General features: G+C 56.3%; 1 protein-coding gene across 1 annotated transcript in view; it reads left to right on the top strand.

Moving 5' to 3' along the window:
• Positions 1-17500, top strand: part of LOC144955468 (retinol dehydrogenase 11-like) — a 19780-nt gene that overhangs the window by 1357 nt on the left and 923 nt on the right. Inside the window, exons 2-5 of the mRNA XM_078885674.1 lie at positions 6953-7192; positions 7914-8003; positions 12091-12285; positions 15365-15474. Of these exons, the coding sequence (XP_078741800.1) occupies positions 6953-7192; positions 7914-8003; positions 12091-12285; positions 15365-15474 (635 nt within the window). The remainder of the gene's footprint in view (positions 1-6952; positions 7193-7913; positions 8004-12090; positions 12286-15364; positions 15475-17500) is intronic.

Below are 17500 nucleotides of genomic sequence, written 5' to 3'. Positions count from 1 at the left end.
CTTACTCATTGACTAAGCCACTCACTCACTCAGCCACTCACTCACTCAGTCAGTCACTCAGTCACTCAGTCAGTCACTCATTCAGTCCCTCAGTCAGTCACTCAGTCAGTCACTCAGTCACTCAGTGAGTCACTCAGTCAGTCACTCAGCCACTCACTCACTCAGCCACTCACTCACTCAGTCAGTCACTCAGTCACTCAGTCAGTCACTCACTCAGTCACTCAGTCACTCAGTGAGTCACTCAGTCACTCAGTCACTCACTCAGCCACTCACCCACTCACTCAGTCAGTCACTCACTCAGTCAGTCACTCAGTCAGTCACTCACTCACTCAGTCACTCAGTCACTCAGTCAGTCACTCACTCAGTCAGTCAGTCACTCAGTCAGTCACTCAGCCACTCACTTACTCATTGACTAAGCCACTCACTCACTCAGCCACTCACTCACTCACTCACCCACTCAGCCACTCACTCACTCACTCAGTCAGTCACTCAGTCAGTCACTCAGTCAGTCACTTACTCATTGACTAAGCCACTCACTCACTCACTCACTCACCCACTCAGCCACTCACCCACTCACTCAGCCACTCACCCACTGACTCACTCACTCACTCACCCACTCAGCCACTCACCCACCCACTCACTCACCCACTCACTCACTCACCCACTTATACACTCACTCACTCACCCACTCAGCCACTCACTCACTCACCAACTCACTCACTCACTCACCAACTCAGCCACTCACTCACTCACCCACTCACTCACTCACCCACTTATACACTCACTCACTCACTCACCCACTCAGCCACTCACCCACCCACTCACTCACTCACTCGCTCACTCACCCACTTATACACTCACTCACTCACTCACCCACTCAGCCACTCACTCACTCACCAACTCAGCCACTCACTCACTCACCCACTCACTCACTCATCCACTCAGCCACTCAGCCACTCACCCACCCACTCACTCATTGACTAAGCCACTCACTCACTCATTGACTAAGCCACTCACCCACTCACTCAGCCACTCACTCACTCACTCAGCCACTCACTCACTCACTCAGTCAGTCACTCACTCATTCACTAAGCCACTCACCCACTCACTCAGCCACTCACTCACTCAGTCAGTCACTCACTCAGTCAGTCACTCACTCAGTCAGTCACTCAGTCAGTCACTCAGTCAGTTACTCACTCAGTCAGTCACTCAGTCAGTCACCTAGCCACTCACTCAGCCACTCATTCACTCAGTCAGTCACTCAGTCAGTCACTCACTCACTCACTGACTCATTGACTCAGCCACTCACTCACTCAGCCACTCACTCAGTCAGTCACTCAGTCAGTCACTCAGTCAGTCAGTCACTCACTCACTCACTGACTCATTGACTCAGCCACTCACTCACTCAGCCACTCACTCAGTCAGTCACTCAGTCAGTCACTCAGCCACTCAGTCAGTCACTCATTCAGTCACTCACTCAGTCAGTCACTCAGTCAGTCACTCAGTCACTCAGTGAGTCACTCAGTCAGTCACTCAGCCACTCACTCACTCAGTCAGTCACTCAGTCAGTCACTCACTCACTCAGCCACTCACTCACTCAGTCAGTCACTCAGTCAGTCACTCACTCACTCCGTCAGTCAGTCACTCAGTCAGTGACTCACTCAGTCAGTCAGTCACTCAGTCAGTCACTCAGCCATTCACTTACTCATTGACTAAGCCACTCACTCACTCAGCCACTCACTCACTCAGTCAGTCACTCAGTCACTCAGTCAGTCACTCATTCAGTCCCTCAGTCAGTCACTCAGTCAGTCACTCAGTCACTCAGTGAGTCACTCAGTCAGTCACTCAGCCACTCACTCACTCAGCCACTCACTCACTCAGTCAGTCACTCAGTCACTCAGTCAGTCACTCACTCAGTCACTCAGTCACTCAGTGAGTCACTCAGTCACTCAGTCACTCACTCAGCCACTCACCCACTCACTCAGTCAGTCACTCACTCAGTCAGTCACTCAGTCAGTCACTCACTCACTCAGTCACTCAGTCACTCAGTCAGTCACTCACTCAGTCAGTCAGTCACTCAGTCAGTCACTCAGCCACTCACTTACTCATTGACTAAGCCACTCACTCACTCAGCCACTCACTCACTCACTCACCCACTCAGCCACTCACTCACTCACTCAGTCAGTCACTCAGTCAGTCACTCAGTCACTCAGTCAGTCACTCAGCCACTCACTCACTCATTGACTAAGCCACTCACCCACTCACTCAGCCACTCACCCACTGACTCACTCACTCACTCACTCACCCACTCAGCCACTCACCCACCCACTCACTCACCCACTCACTCGCTCACTCACCCACTTATACACTCACTCACTCACTCACCCACTCAGCCACTCACTCACTCACCAACTCAGCCACTCACTCACTCATTGACTAAGCCACTCACCCACTCACTCAGCCACTCACTCACTCACTCAGCCACTCACTCACTCACTCAGTCAGTCACTCACTCATTCACTAAGCCACTCACCCACTCACTCAGCCACTCACTCACTCAGTCAGTCACTCACTCAGTCAGTCACTCAGTCAGTTACTCACTCAGTCAGTCACTCAGTCAGTCACCTAGCCACTCACTCAGCCACTCATTCACTCAGTCAGTCACTCAGTCAGTCACTCACTCACTCACTCACTGACTCATTGACTCAGCCACTCACTCACTCAGCCACTCACTCAGTCAGTCAGTCACTCAGTCAGTCACTCAGTCAGTCACTCACTCACTCAGTCAGTCACTCAGTCAGTCACTCACTCACTCCGTCAGTCAGTCACTCAGTCAGTGACTCACTCAGTCAGTCAGTCACTCAGTCAGTCACTCAGCCATTCACTTACTCATTGACTAAGCCACTCACTCACTCAGCCACTCACTCAGTCAGTCACTCAGCCACTCAGTCAGTCACTCACTCAGTCAGTCACTCAGTCAGTCACTCAGTCACTCAGTGAGTCACTCAGTCAGTCACTCAGCCACTCACTCACTCAGTCAGTCACTCAGTCAGTCACTCACTCACTCAGCCACTCACTCACTCAGTCAGTCACTCAGTCAGTCACTCACTCACTCCGTCAGTCAGTCACTCAGTCAGTGACTCACTCAGTCAGTCAGTCACTCAGTCAGTCACTCAGCCATTCACTTACTCATTGACTAAGCCACTCACTCACTCAGCCACTCACTCACTCAGTCAGTCACTCAGTCACTCAGTCAGTCACTCATTCAGTCCCTCAGTCAGTCACTCAGTCAGTCACTCAGTCACTCAGTGAGTCACTCAGTCAGTCACTCAGCCACTCACTCACTCAGCCACTCACTCACTCAGTCAGTCACTCAGTCACTCAGTCAGTCACTCACTCAGTCACTCAGTCACTCAGTGAGTCACTCAGTCACTCAGTCACTCACTCAGCCACTCACCCACTCACTCAGTCAGTCACTCACTCAGTCAGTCACTCAGTCAGTCACTCACTCACTCAGTCACTCAGTCACTCAGTCAGTCACTCACTCAGTCAGTCAGTCACTCAGTCAGTCACTCAGCCACTCACTTACTCATTGACTAAGCCACTCACTCACTCAGCCACTCACTCACTCACTCACCCACTCAGCCACTCACTCACTCACTCAGTCAGTCACTCAGTCAGTCACTCAGTCAGTCACTCAGCCACTCACTCACTCATTGACTAAGCCACTCACCCACTCACTCAGCCACTCACCCACTGACTCACTCACTCACTCACTCACCCACTCAGCCACTCACCCACCCACTCACTCACCCACTCACTCGCTCACTCACCCACTTATACACTCACTCACTCACTCACCCACTCAGCCACTCACTCACTCATTGACTAAGCCACTCACCCACTCACTCACTCACTCACTCACTCACCCACTCACTCACTCATCCACTCAGCCACTCACTCACTCATTGACTAAGCCACTCACCCACTCACTCAGCCACTCACTCACTCACTCAGCCACTCACTCACTCACTCAGTCAGTCACTCACTCATTCACTAAGCCACTCACCCACTCACTCAGCCACTCACTCACTCAGTCAGTCACTCACTCAGTCAGTCACTCAGTCAGTCACTCAGTCAGTTACTCACTCAGTCAGTCACTCAGTCAGTCACCTAGCCACTCACTCAGCCACTCATTCACTCAGTCAGTCACTCAGTCAGTCACTCACTCACTCACTGACTCATTGACTCAGCCACTCACTCATTCAGCCACTCACTCAGTCAGTCAGTCACTCAGTCAGTCACTCAGTCAGTCACTCACTCACTCAGTCAGTCACTCAGTCAGTCACTCACTCACTCCGTCAGTCAGTCACTCAGTCAGTGACTCACTCAGTCAGTCAGTCACTCAGTCAGTCACTCAGCCATTCACTTACTCATTGACTAAGCCACTCACTCACTCAGCCACTCACTCACTCAGTCAGTCACTCAGCCACTCAGTCAGTCACTCATTCAGTCACTCACTCAGTCAGTCACTCAGTCAGTCACTCAGTCACTCAGTGAGTCACTCAGTCAGTCACTCAGCCACTCACTCACTCAGTCAGTCACTCAGTCAGTCACTCACTCACTCAGCCACTCACTCACTCAGTCAGTCACTCAGTCAGTCACTCACTCACTCCGTCAGTCAGTCACTCAGTCAGTGACTCACTCAGTCAGTCAGTCACTCAGTCAGTCACTCAGCCATTCACTTACTCATTGACTAAGCCACTCACTCACTCAGCCACTCACTCACTCAGTCAGTCACTCAGTCACTCAGTCAGTCACTCATTCAGTCCCTCAGTCAGTCACTCAGTCAGTCACTCAGTGAGTCACTCAGTCAGTCACTCAGCCACTCACTCACTCAGCCACTCACTCACTCAGTCAGTCACTCAGTCACTCAGTCAGTCACTCACTCAGTCACTCAGTCACTCAGTGAGTCACTCAGTCACTCAGTCACTCACTCAGCCACTCACCCACTCACTCAGTCAGTCACTCACTCAGTCAGTCACTCAGCCACTCACTTACTCATTGACTAAGCCACTCACTCACTCAGCCACTCACTCACTCACTCACCCACTCAGCCACTCACTCACTCACTCAGTCAGTCACTCAGTCAGTCACTCAGTCACTCAGTCAGTCACTCAGCCACTCACTCACTCATTGACTAAGCCACTCACCCACTCACTCAGCCACTCACCCACTGACTCACTCACTCACTCACTCACCCACTCAGCCACTCACCCACCCACTCACTCACCCACTCACTCGCTCACTCACCCACTTATACACTCACTCACTCACTCACCCACTCAGCCACTCACTCACTCATTGACTAAGCCACTCACCCACTCACTAAGCCACTCACTCACTCACTCAGCCACTCACTCACTCACTCAGTCAGTCACTCAGTCAGTCACTCACTCATTCACTAAGCCACTCACCCACTCACTCAGCCACTCACTCACTCAGTCAGTCACTCACTCAGTCAGTCACTCAGTCAGTCACTCAGTCAGTTACTCACTCAGTCAGTCACTCAGTCAGTCACCTAGCCACTCACTCAGCCACTCATTCACTCAGTCAGTCACTCAGTCAGTCACTCACTCACTCACTGACTCATTGACTCAGCCACTCACTCACTCAGCCACTCACTCAGTCAGTCACTCAGTCAGTCACTCAGTCAGTCACTCAGTCAGTCACTCAGCCACTCACTCACTCATTGACTCAGCCACTCACTCACTCACTCACTCAGTCAGTCACTCACTCACTCACTCAGTAACTTAGTCAGTCACTCAGTCACTCAGTCAGTCACTCAGCCACTCACTCACTCATTGACTAAGCCACTCACTCACTCAGCCACTCACTCACTCACTCAGCCACTCAGCCACTCACTCACTCACCCATTCACTCAGCCACTCACTCACTCAGCCACTCACTCACTCACCCACTCACTCACCCAGCCACTAACTCACTCAGCCACTCACTCACTCACTCACCCACTGACTGACTGAGCCATTCACTCACTCACTCAGCCACCCACCCACCCACTTACTCACCCACTCACCCACCCACTCACCCACCCACTCACTCACTGACTCAGCCACTCACCCACTCACCCACTGACTCACCCACCCTCTCACCACAGGTATAGGCTACTGTGTGGCGGTGGATCTGGCTCGCAGGGGAGCCAGGGTGATCTTGGCGTGCAGAAGTCAGGCTCACTCACTCACTCAGCCACTGACTCAGTCACTCACCCACCCACTCACCCACCCACTCACTCACCCACCCACTCACTCACTCACCCACTGACTCAGCCACTCACTCCCTCACTCACCCACTCACCCACCCACTCACCCACTCACTCACTCACCCACCCACTCACTCACCCACCCACTCACCCACTGACTCACCCACCCTCTCACCACAGGTATAGGCTACTGTGTGGCGGTGGATCTGGCTCGCAGTGGAGCCAGGGTGATCTTGGCGTGCAGGAGTCAGGCTCACTCACCCACTCAGCCACTCACTCACTCACTCACCCACCCACCCACCCACTCATCCACTCACTCACTCACTCAGCCACCCACCCACTAACTCACTCACCCACTCACTCACTCAGCCACTCACTCAGCCACTCAGCCACTCACTCACTCATTCAGCCACTCACCCACCCACCCACTCACCCACTCACCCACCCACCCACTCACCCACCCGCTCACTCACTCACTCACTCACCCACTCACTCACTCATCCACTCACCCACTGACTCACCCACCCTCCCACCACAGGTATAGGCTACTGTGTGGCGGTGGATCTGGCTCGCAGGGGAGCCAGGGTGATCTTGGCGTGCAGGAGTCAGGCTCACCCACCCGCTCACTCACTCACCCACCCACTCACTCACCCACCCACCCTCTCACCACAGGTATAGGCTACTGTGTGGCGGTAGACCTGGCTCGCAGGGGAGCCAGGGTGATCTTGGCGTGCAGGAGTCAGGCTCGGGGCGAGCTTGCGGCTCGCTCAGTGGCGGCTGAGTCAGGATCACCTCGAGTGTTGTACCGTCAGCTCGACCTGAGTTCCCTGAGCTCGGTGAGGGAGTTCGTGTCCAGGGTGATGAGCGAGGAGGAAAGGCTTGATATCCTGGTGAACAACGCTGGGGTTTCTGGTGAGTGTGGGGAGTGGGTGGGTGGGTGGGTGAGTGGGTGGGTCGGTGAGTGAGTGGGTGAGTGGGTCAGTGAGTGAGTGAGTGGGTCAGTGGATGGGTGGGTGAGTGGGTGGGTGGGTGAGTGGGTGAGTGAGTGAGTGGGTGAGTGAGTGGGTGAGTGGGTGGGTGAGTGGGTGAGTGGGTGGGTGGGTGAGTGAGTGAGTGGGTGAGTAAGTGAGTGGGGGAGTGGTAGTGGTGAGTGGTAGTGGTGAGTGCTAGTGGTGAGTGTGGTGAGGGAGTTCGTGTCCAGGGTGAGGAGCGAGGAGGAGAGGTTTGATATCCTGGTGAACATCGCTGGGGTGTCTGGTGAGTGTGGGTGGGTGGGTGGGTGAGTGGGTGAGTGGGTGGGTGGGTGGGTGAGTGAGTGGGTGAGTGAGTGAGTGGGAGGGTGGGTGGGTGGGTGAGTAAGTGAGTGAGTGAGTGGGTGGGTGAGTGGGTGGGTGGGTGGGTGAGTAAGTGAGTGAGTGGGTGAGTGAGTGAGTGAGTGGGTGAGTGGGTGACTGAGTGGGTGAGTGGGTGAGTGGGTGGGTGGGTGAGTTGGTGAGTGGCTGAGTGAGTGAATGGGTGAGTAGGTGGGTGATTGAGTGAGTGGTGAGTGCTATCGGTGAGTGAGTGGTGAGTAGTCCGTGACCCCTCCAGATCCGCTCAGCCTCAAATCCCCTCCCCCACTGCCACTCACCAGGACTCCCTCACCAGATCACCGAGGATGGACTGGAGGTGACTTACGCCACAAATCACCTGGGACCATTCCTGCTCACCAATCTACTCCTGGGTGAGCTCACCACTCATCCACTCACTCACCCACTCACCCACTCACTCGCCCACTCACCCACTCACTCGCCCACTCACTTACTCATTCACTCACTCACTGGAGGTGACTTACGCCACAAATCACCTGGGACCATTCCTGCTCACCAATCTACTACTGGGTGAGCTCACCACTCATCCACTCACTCACCCACTCACTCACCCACTCACTCACTCACCCACTCACCCACTCACCCACTCACCCACTCACCCACTCACTCGACCACTCACTCACTCACTCGCCCACTCACTCACTCACTTACTCACCCACTCACACACCCACTCACTCACTCACCCACTCACTCACTCACCCACTCACTTACTCACCCACTCACACACCCACTCACTCACTCACCCACTCACCCACTCACTCACCCACTCACTTACTCACTCGCCCACTCACTCACTCACTCACTCACCCACTCACACACCCACTCACTCACTCACCCACTCACTCACTCACTCACTCGCCCACTCACTTACTCACTCGCTCACTCATTCACCCACTCACTCAACCACTCACTCGCCCACTCACTCACTCACTCACCCACTCACCCACTCACTCACTCACTCACCCACTCACTTACTCACCCACTCACACACCCACTCACTCACTCACCCACTCACTCACTCACTCACCCACTCACTTACTCACCCACTCACACACCCACTCACTCACTCACCCACTCACCCACTCACTCACCCACTCACTTACTCACTCGCCCACTCACTCACTCACCCACTCACACACCCACTCACTCACTCACCCACTCACTCACTCACTCACTCGCCCACTCACTTACTCACTCGCCCACTCACTCACCCACTCACTCACTCACTCACTCACTCGCCCACTCACTCACTCACTCACTCACTCACCTAGTCACCCACTCACTCACCCACTCACTCACCCACTCACTCACTTACTCACTCGCCCACTCACTCACTCATTCACCCACTCACTCACCCACTCACTCGCCCACTCACTCGCCCACTCACTCACTCACCCACTCACCCACTCACTCACTTACTCACCCACTCACTCACTTACTCACCCACTCACACACCCACTCACTCACTCACCCACTCACTCACTCACTCACCCACTCACTCACTTACTCACCCACTCACACACCCACTCACTCACCCACTCACCCACTCACTCACTCACCCACTCACTCGCCCACTTACCCACTCACTCACTCATTCACTCATTCACTCACTCACCCACTCACCCACTCACTCACTCATTCACTCACTCACTCGCCCACTCACTTACTCACTCGCCCATTCACTCACCCACTCACTCACTCACTCGCCCACTCACTCACCCACTCACTCACTCACTCGCCCATTCACTCACCCACTCACTCACTCACTCACCCACTCACTCACTCACTCACCACTCACTCACGCACTCACTCGCCCACTCACTCGCCCACTCACTCGCCCACTCACTCACTCGCCCACTCACTCACTCGCCCACTCACTTACTCACTCGCCCCACTCACTCACCCACTCACTCACTCATTCACCCACTCACTCACTCACTCACCCACTCACTCACTCACTCACTCGCCCATTCACTCACCCACCCACTCACTCACTCGCCCACTCACTCGCCCACTCACTCACCCACTCACACACCCACTCACTCACTCACCCACTCACCCACTCACTCACTTACTCACTCACTCGCCCACTCACTCACTCACTCACCCACCTAGTCACCCACTCACTCACCCACTCACTTACCCACTCACTCACTTACTCACTCGCCCACTCACTCACTCATTCACCCACTCACTCACCCACTCACTCGCCCACTCACTCACTCACTCACCCACTCACCCACTCACCCACTTACTCACCCACTCACACACCCACTCACTCACCCACTCACCCACTCACTCACTTACTCACCCACTCACACACCCACTCACTCACTCACCCACTCACTCACTCACTCGCCCACTCACTTACTCACTCACCCACTCACTCGCCCACTCACTCACCCACTCACTCACCCACTCACTCACTCGCCCACTCACCCACTCACTCACTTACTCACTCACCCACTCACTCGCCCACTGACTCACACCACTCAATCACCCGCTCACTCACTCACCCACTCACCCACTCACCCACTCACCCACTCACCCACTCACCCACTCACTCACTCGCCCACTCACCCACCCACCCACCCACTCACCCACTCACTCACTCACTTACTCACCCACTCACACACCCACTCACTCACTCACCCACTCGCTCACTCACTCGCCCACTCACTCACTCATTCACTCACTCACTCACTCGCCCACTCACTTACTCACACACCCACTCACTCACTCACCCACTCACTCATTCACTCATTCACTCACTCACTCGTCCACTCATTCACCCACTCACTCACCATTCGCCCACCCACTCACCCACTCACTCACTCACCCATTCACACACCCACTCACTCACTCACCCACTCACCCACTCACTCACCATTCACCCACCCACTCACCCACTCACTCACTCACCCATTCACTCACCCACTCACTCACCTGTGTGTGTCTCTGTATCTCTCTGTGTGTGTGTCTGTGTATCTGTGTCTCTGTGTGTGTCTCTGTGTGTGTCTCTGTGTATCTCTCTGTGTGTGTGTGTCTCTGTGTCTGTGTGCCTATGTGTGTGTCTCTGTGTGTGTCTCTCTGTGTGTGTGTCTCTGTGTGTCTCTCTGTGTGTGTGTGTCTCTGTGTCTGTGTGCCTATGTGTGTGTCTCTGTGTGTGTGTCTCTGTGTCTGTGTGCCTATGTGTGTGTCTCTGTGTGTGTCTCTCTGTGTGTGTGTCTCTGTGTGTCTCTCTGTGTGTGTGTGTCTCTGTGTCTGTGTGCCTATGTGTGTGTCTCTGTGTGTGTGTCTCTGTGTGTGTCTCTATGCATCTCTCTATGTGTGTATCTCTATGTCTCTCTGTGTGTGTATCTCTATGTCTCTCTGTGTGTCTCTCTGTGTGTGTCTCTGTATCTCTCTGTGTCTCTGTGTCTCTGTGTATATATCTCTATGTCTCTCTGTGTGTGTATCTCTATGTCTCTCTGTGTGTCTCTCTGTGTGTGTCTCTGTATCTCTGTGTCTCTGTGTATATATCTCTATGTCTCTCTGTGTGTGTATCTCTATGTATCTCTCTGTCTCTGTGTGTCTCTCTGTGTGTCTCTCTGTGTGTCTCTGTGTGTCTCTCTGTGTGTCTCTCTGTGTGTCTCTGTGTGTCTCTCTGTGTGTCTCTCTGTGTCTCTCTGTGTGTCTCTCTGTGTCTCTCTGTGTGTCTCTCTATGTATATCTCTATGTGTATCTGTGTGTGTCTCTCTGTGTGTGTGTGTCTCTCTGTGTCTCTCTGTGTGTCTCTCTATGTATATCTCTATGTGTATATCTGTGTGTGTCTCTCTGTGTGTCTCTCTGTGTGTCTCTCTGTGTGTCTCTCTGTGTCTCTCTGTGTGTCTCTCTGTGTGTCTCTCTATGTATCTCTCTATGTGTCTCTGTGTGTATCTCTATGTATATTTCTACGTGTATCTGTGTGTGTCTCTCTATGTATCTCTGTGTGTGTCTCTCTATGTATATCTCTGTGTGTCTCTCTGTGTGTCTCTCTATGTATATCTGCGTGTCTCTCTGTGTGTCTCTCTATGTATATCTCTATGTGTCTCTCTGTGTGTCTCTCTGTGTGTCTCTCTGTGTGTCTCTCTATGTATATCTGCGTGTCTCTCTGTGTGTCTCTCTATGTATATCTCTATGTGTGTATCTGTGTGTCTCTCTCTCTGTGTCTCTCTGTGTGTCTCTCTGTGTGTCTCTCTATGTATATCTCTATGTGTGTATCTGTGTGTGTCTCTCTCTCTCTGTGTCTCTCTGTGTGTCTCTCTGTGTGTCTCTCTATGTATATCTGCGTGTCTCTCTGTGTGTCTCTCTATGTATATCTCTATGTGTCTCTGTGTGTCTCTCTGTGTGTCTCTCTGTGTGTCTCTCTATGTGTCTCTCTCTGTGTGTGTCTCTCTCTCTGTGTGTCTCTGTCTGTAGACTTGTTGAAGCAGGGCAGCCCGTCCCGCGTGGTCACCCTGAGCTCGGTGCAGCACAGACAAGGGCACCTCCACCTGCCCCACCTCACGGGGCAGCAGCTGCCGCAGGGTGTGGCACGCAACGTCGACTACAACAACAGCAAGCTCATGAACGTCCTCTTCACGAGGCACCTGGCCACCAAACTCGCTGGGACTGGTGAGGGGGAGGGGCTGGGGGAGGGGAGGGGCTGGGGGGAGGGGCTGGGGGGAGGGGCTGGGGGGAGGGGCTGGGGGGAGGGGCTGGGGGGAGGGGAGGGGCTGGGGGGAGGGAAGGGGCTGCGGCTGGGGGGGGGGGGGAGGGGCTGGGGGTAGGGGCTGGGGGGAGGGGAGGGGCTGGGGGGGGGAGGGCTGGGGAGGGGAGGGGCTGGGGCTGGGGGGGGGGGAGGGGCTGGAGGGAGGGGAGGGGCTGGGGGGAGGGCAGGGGCTAGGGGGGGGGGTGGGGGGAGGGGGAGGGGCTGGGGGGGGGGGGAGGGGCTGGGGGGAGGGGCTAAGGGGGGGGGTGGGGGGAGGGGGAGGGGCTGGGGGGAGGGGAGGGGCTGGGGGGAGGGGAGGGGCTAGGGGGGGGGTGGGGGGAGGGGGAGGGGCTGGGGGGGGGGGAGGGGCTGGGGGGGGGGGTGGGGGGAGGGGGAGGGGCTGGGGGGGGGGGAGGGGCTGGGGGGAGGGGAGGGGCTAGGGGGGGGGTGGGGGGAGTGGGAGGGGCTGGGGGGGGGGGAGGGGCTGGGGGGAGGGAGGGGCTGGGGGGAGGGGAGGGGCTAGGGGGGGGGTGGGGGGAGGGGGAGGGGCTGGGGGGGGGGAGGGGCTGGGGGGGAGGGGAGGGGCTGGGGGGAGGGGAGGGCTAGGGGGGGGGTGGGGGGAGGGGGAGGGGCTGGGGGGGGGGAGGGGCTGGGGGGAGGGGAGGGGCTGGGGAGAGGGGAGGGGCTAGGGGGGGAGGGGCGGGGGGGAGGGGCTGGGGGGAGGGGCTGGGGGGGGAGGGGCTGGGGGAAGGGGAGGGGCTGGGGGGAGGGGAGGGGCTGGGGAGAGGGGAGGGGCTAGGGGGGGAGGGGCTGGGGGGAGGGGCTGGGGGGGGAGGGGCTGGGGGAAGGGGAGGGGCTGGGGGGAGGGGAGGGGCTGGGGGGAGGGGAGGGGCTGGGGGGAGGGGAGGTGCTGGGGGGGGGAGGGGCTGGGGGGAGGGGAGGGGCTGGGGGGGGGAGGGGCTGGGGGGAGGGGTAGGGGCTGGGGGGAGGGGAGGGGCTGGGGGGGGGAGGAGCTAGAGGAGGGGCAGGAGCTAGAGGAGGGGGAGGAGCTAGAGGAGGGGGAGGAGCTAGAGGAGGGGGAGGAGCTTGGGGAGGGGGAGGAGCTAGAGGAAGGGGGAGGAGCTAGAGGAGGGGGGAGGAGCTAGAGGAGGCGGAGGAGTTAGAGGAGGGGGAGGAGCTAAAGGAAGGGGGAGGAGCTAGAGGAAGGGGGAGGAGCTAGAGGAGGAAGAGGAGCTAGAGGAGGGGGAGGAGCTAAAGGAAGGGGGAGGAGCTAGAGGAAAGGGAGGAGCTACAGGAGGAGGAGGAGCTAGAGGAGGGGGAGGAGCTAAAGGAAGGGGGAGGAGCTAGAGGAAAGGGAGGAGCTAGAGGAGGGGGAGGAGCTAGAGGAGGGGGGGGAGCTAGAGGAGGGGGAGGAGCTAGAGGAGGGGGGAGGAGCTAGGGGAGGGGGAGGAGCTGGGGGAGGAGCTAGAGGAGGGGGGAGGAGCTAGAGGAGGGGGGAGGAGCTAGAGGAAGGAGCTAGAGGAAGGGGGAGGAGCTAGGGGAGGGGGAGGAGCTGGGGGAGGAGCTAGAGGAGGGGGGAGGAGCTAGAGGAAGGGGAGGAGCTAGAGGAAGGGGGAGGAGCTAGAGGAGGGGGAGGAGCTGGGGGTGGAGCTAGAGGAGGGGGGGAGGAGCTAGAGGAAGGGGGAGGAGCTAGAGGAGGGGGGAGGAGCTAGACGAGGGGGGAGGAGCTAGAGGAAGGGGGAGGAGCTAGAGGAGGGGGAGGAGCTAGAGGAGGGGGAGGGGCTAGAGGAAGGGGGAGGAGCTAGAGGAGGGGGAGGAGCTAGAGGAGGGGGAGGAGCTAGAGGAGGGGGGAGGAGCTAGAGGAGGGGGGAGGAGCTAGAGGAGGGGGGGAGGAGCTAGAGGAAGGGGGAGGAGCTAGGGGAGGGGGAGGGGCTAGAGGAGGGGGAGGAGCTAGAGGAGGGGGAGGGGCTAGAGGAAGGGGGAGGAGCTAGAGGAGGGGGAGGAGCTAGAGGAAGGGGGGAGGAGCTAGAGGAGGGGGAGGGGCTGGGGGGGAGGAGCTAGAGGAGGGGGGAGGAGCTAGAGGAAGGGGAGGAGCTAGAGGAGGGGGGGCTAGAGGAGGGGGAGGAGCTAGAGGAGGGGGAGGAGCTAGAGGAGGGGGAGGAGCTAGGGGAGGAGGGGAAGCTGGGGGAGGAGCTAGAGGAGGGGGGAGGAGCTAGAGGATGGGGGAGGAGCTAGAGGAGGGGGGAGGAGCTAGAGGAAGGGGGAGGAGCTAGGGGAGGGGGGAGGAGCTAGAGGAAGGAGAGGAGCTCGAGGAAGGGGAGGAGCTAGAGGAGGGGGAGGGGCTAGAGAGAGGGAGGAGCTAGGGGAGGGGGGAGGGGCTAGAGGAGGGGGAGGAGCTAGAGGAGGGGGAGGAGCTAGAGGAGGGGGAGGAGCTAGAGGAAGGGGGAGGAGCTAGAGGAGGGGGAGGAGCTAGAGGAGGGGGGAGGAGCTAGAGGAGGGGAGGAGCTAGAGGAGGGGGAGGAGCTAGAGGAGGGGGAGGAGCTAAAGGAAGGTGAGGGGGGGGTGAGTCTACCTGGGGTAGCTTTGTCTCAGCACTTGCCCCTACAGCCCTGCTAGGTGCTACCTGGGGCACCTTTGCCTGGGTCTGTGAGTACACAGCACTTGCCCCTACAGCCCTGCTAGAGGCTACCTGTGGGAGCTTTGCCTGTGTCCACTCGGCACTTGCCCCTACAGCCCTGCTAGATGCTACCTGGGGCACCTTTGCCTGTGTCTGTGAGTACACAGCACTTGCCCCTGCAGGCCTGCTAGAGGCTACCTGGGGGAGCTTCGTCTGTGTCTCAGCACTTTCTGCTAGAGGCTACCTGGGGGAGCTTTGCCTGTGTCTCAGCACTTGCCCCTACAGCCCTGCTAGGTGCTACCTGGGGCGATCTTTGTACCCAGCACTTGCCCCTGCAGCCCTGCTGGAGGCTACCTGGGACACCTTTGCCTGTGTGCGCTCACCAGGTGTATCGGCCAGCGCGGTGCACCCTGGGGTGGTGAACACCGAGGTCATTCGTCACGCGAACTGGCTGGTCCGGGTCGTCTTCAAGGCCATTGGCCTCTTCTTCCTGAAGGTGGGAAACCCCGCCAAGCCACGCCCCCTGCCCCCCCACTCACTCACTCACCACACTCACTCACCACACTCACTCACCACACTCACTCTGGCTGGTCCGGGTCGTCTTCAAGGCCATTGGCCTCTTCTTCCTGAAGGTGGGAAACCCCGCCAAGCCACGCCCCCTGCCCCCCCACTCACTCACTCACCACACTCACACTGACTGCTGCATCTGTGTGTGTGTCAAGAGCTTTAGAGACTTTCTGATTCACTCACTCACTCACTCACCACACTCACTCTGGCTGGTCCGGGTCGTCTTCAAGGCCATTGGCCTCTTCTTCCTGAAGGTGGGAAACCCCGCCAAGCACGCCCCCAAACCACTCTCTCTCCCCACCCCACTCACTCTGTCAAGAGCTTCACAGACTTTCTGATTCACTCACTCACTCACCACACTCACTCTGCTGTGTGTGTCAAGAGCTTTAGAGACTTTCTGATTCACTCACCACACTCACTCACCACACTCACTCACCACACTCACTCTGGCTGGTACGGGTCGTCCTTCAAGGCCATTGGCCTCTTCTTCCTGAAGGTGGGAAACCCCGCCAAGCCACGCCCCCCCCACCCCCACCACTCACTCTGTCAAGAGCTTCACAGACTTTCTGATTCACTCACTCACTCACCACACTCACTCTGTCTCTGCTGTGTGTGTGTGTGTCAAGAGCTTTAGAGACTTTCTGATTCACTCACTCACTCACCACAATCACTCTTCACACACTCACTGTGTGTCAAGAGCTTTAGAGACTTTCTGATTCACTCACTCACTCACCACACTCACTCTGCTGTGTGTGTGTCAAGAGCTTTAGAGACTTTCTGATTCACTCACTCACTCACCACACTCACTCACCACACTCACTCTGCTGTGTATGTCAAGAGCTTTACAGACTTTCTGATTCACTCACTCACTCACTCACCACACTCACTCACTCTGCTGTGTGTGTCAAGAGCTTTAGAGACTTGCTGATTCACTCACTCACTCACTCACTCACCACACTCACTCACCACACTCACTGTGTGTGTGTGTCAAGAGCTTTAGTGACTTTCTGATTCACTCACTCACTCACTCACTCACCACACTCACTCACCACACTCACTGTGTGTGTGTGTCAAGAGCTTTAGTGACTTTCTGATTCACTCACTCACTCACCACACTCACTCACCACACTCACTCTGCTGTGTGTGTGTCAAGAGCTTTAGAGACTTGCTGATTCACTCACTCACTCACCACACTCACTCACCACACTCACTGTGTGTGTGTGTCAAGAGCTTTAGTGACTTTCTGATTCACTCACTCACTCACCACAATCACTCTTCACACACTCACTGTGTGTCAAGAGCTTTAGAGACTTGCTGATTCACTCACTCACTCACTCACCACACTCACTCACCACACTCACTGTGTGTGTGTGTCAAGAGCTTTAGTGACTTTCTGATTCACTCACTCACTCACTCACTCACCACACTCACTCACCACACTCACTGTGTGTGTGTGTCAAGAGCTTTAGTGACTTTCTGATTCACTCACTCACTCACCACACTCACTCACCACACTCACTCTGCTGTGTGTGTGTCAAGAGCTTTAGAGACTTGCTGATTCACTCACTCACTCACTCACCACACTCACTCACCACACTCACTGTGTGTGTGTGTCAAGAGCTTTAGTGACTTTCTGATTCACTCACTCACTCACCACAATCACTCTTCACACACTCACTGTGTGTCAAGAGCTTTAGTGACTTGCTGATTCACTCACTCACTCACTCACTCACCACACTCACTCACCACACTCACTGTGTGTGTGTGTCAAGAGCTTTAGTGACTTTCTGATTCACTCACTCACTCACCACACTCACTCACCACACTCACTCACTGTGTGTGTGTCAAGAGCTTTAGTGACTTTCTGATTCACTCACCACACTCACTCACCACACTCACTCACTGTGTGTGTCAAGAGCTTTAGAGACTTTCTGATTCACTCACTCACTCAAGAG

This window comes from Lampetra fluviatilis, unplaced genomic scaffold (genome assembly GCF_964198595.1).
Source record: "Lampetra fluviatilis unplaced genomic scaffold, kcLamFluv1.1 SCAFFOLD_749, whole genome shotgun sequence".
Classification (NCBI taxonomy): Eukaryota; Metazoa; Chordata; class Hyperoartia; order Petromyzontiformes; family Petromyzontidae; genus Lampetra; species Lampetra fluviatilis.
The sequence above is the reverse complement of the archived record's forward strand: the minus strand, read 5'-3'. Positions and strand labels throughout refer to the sequence as shown.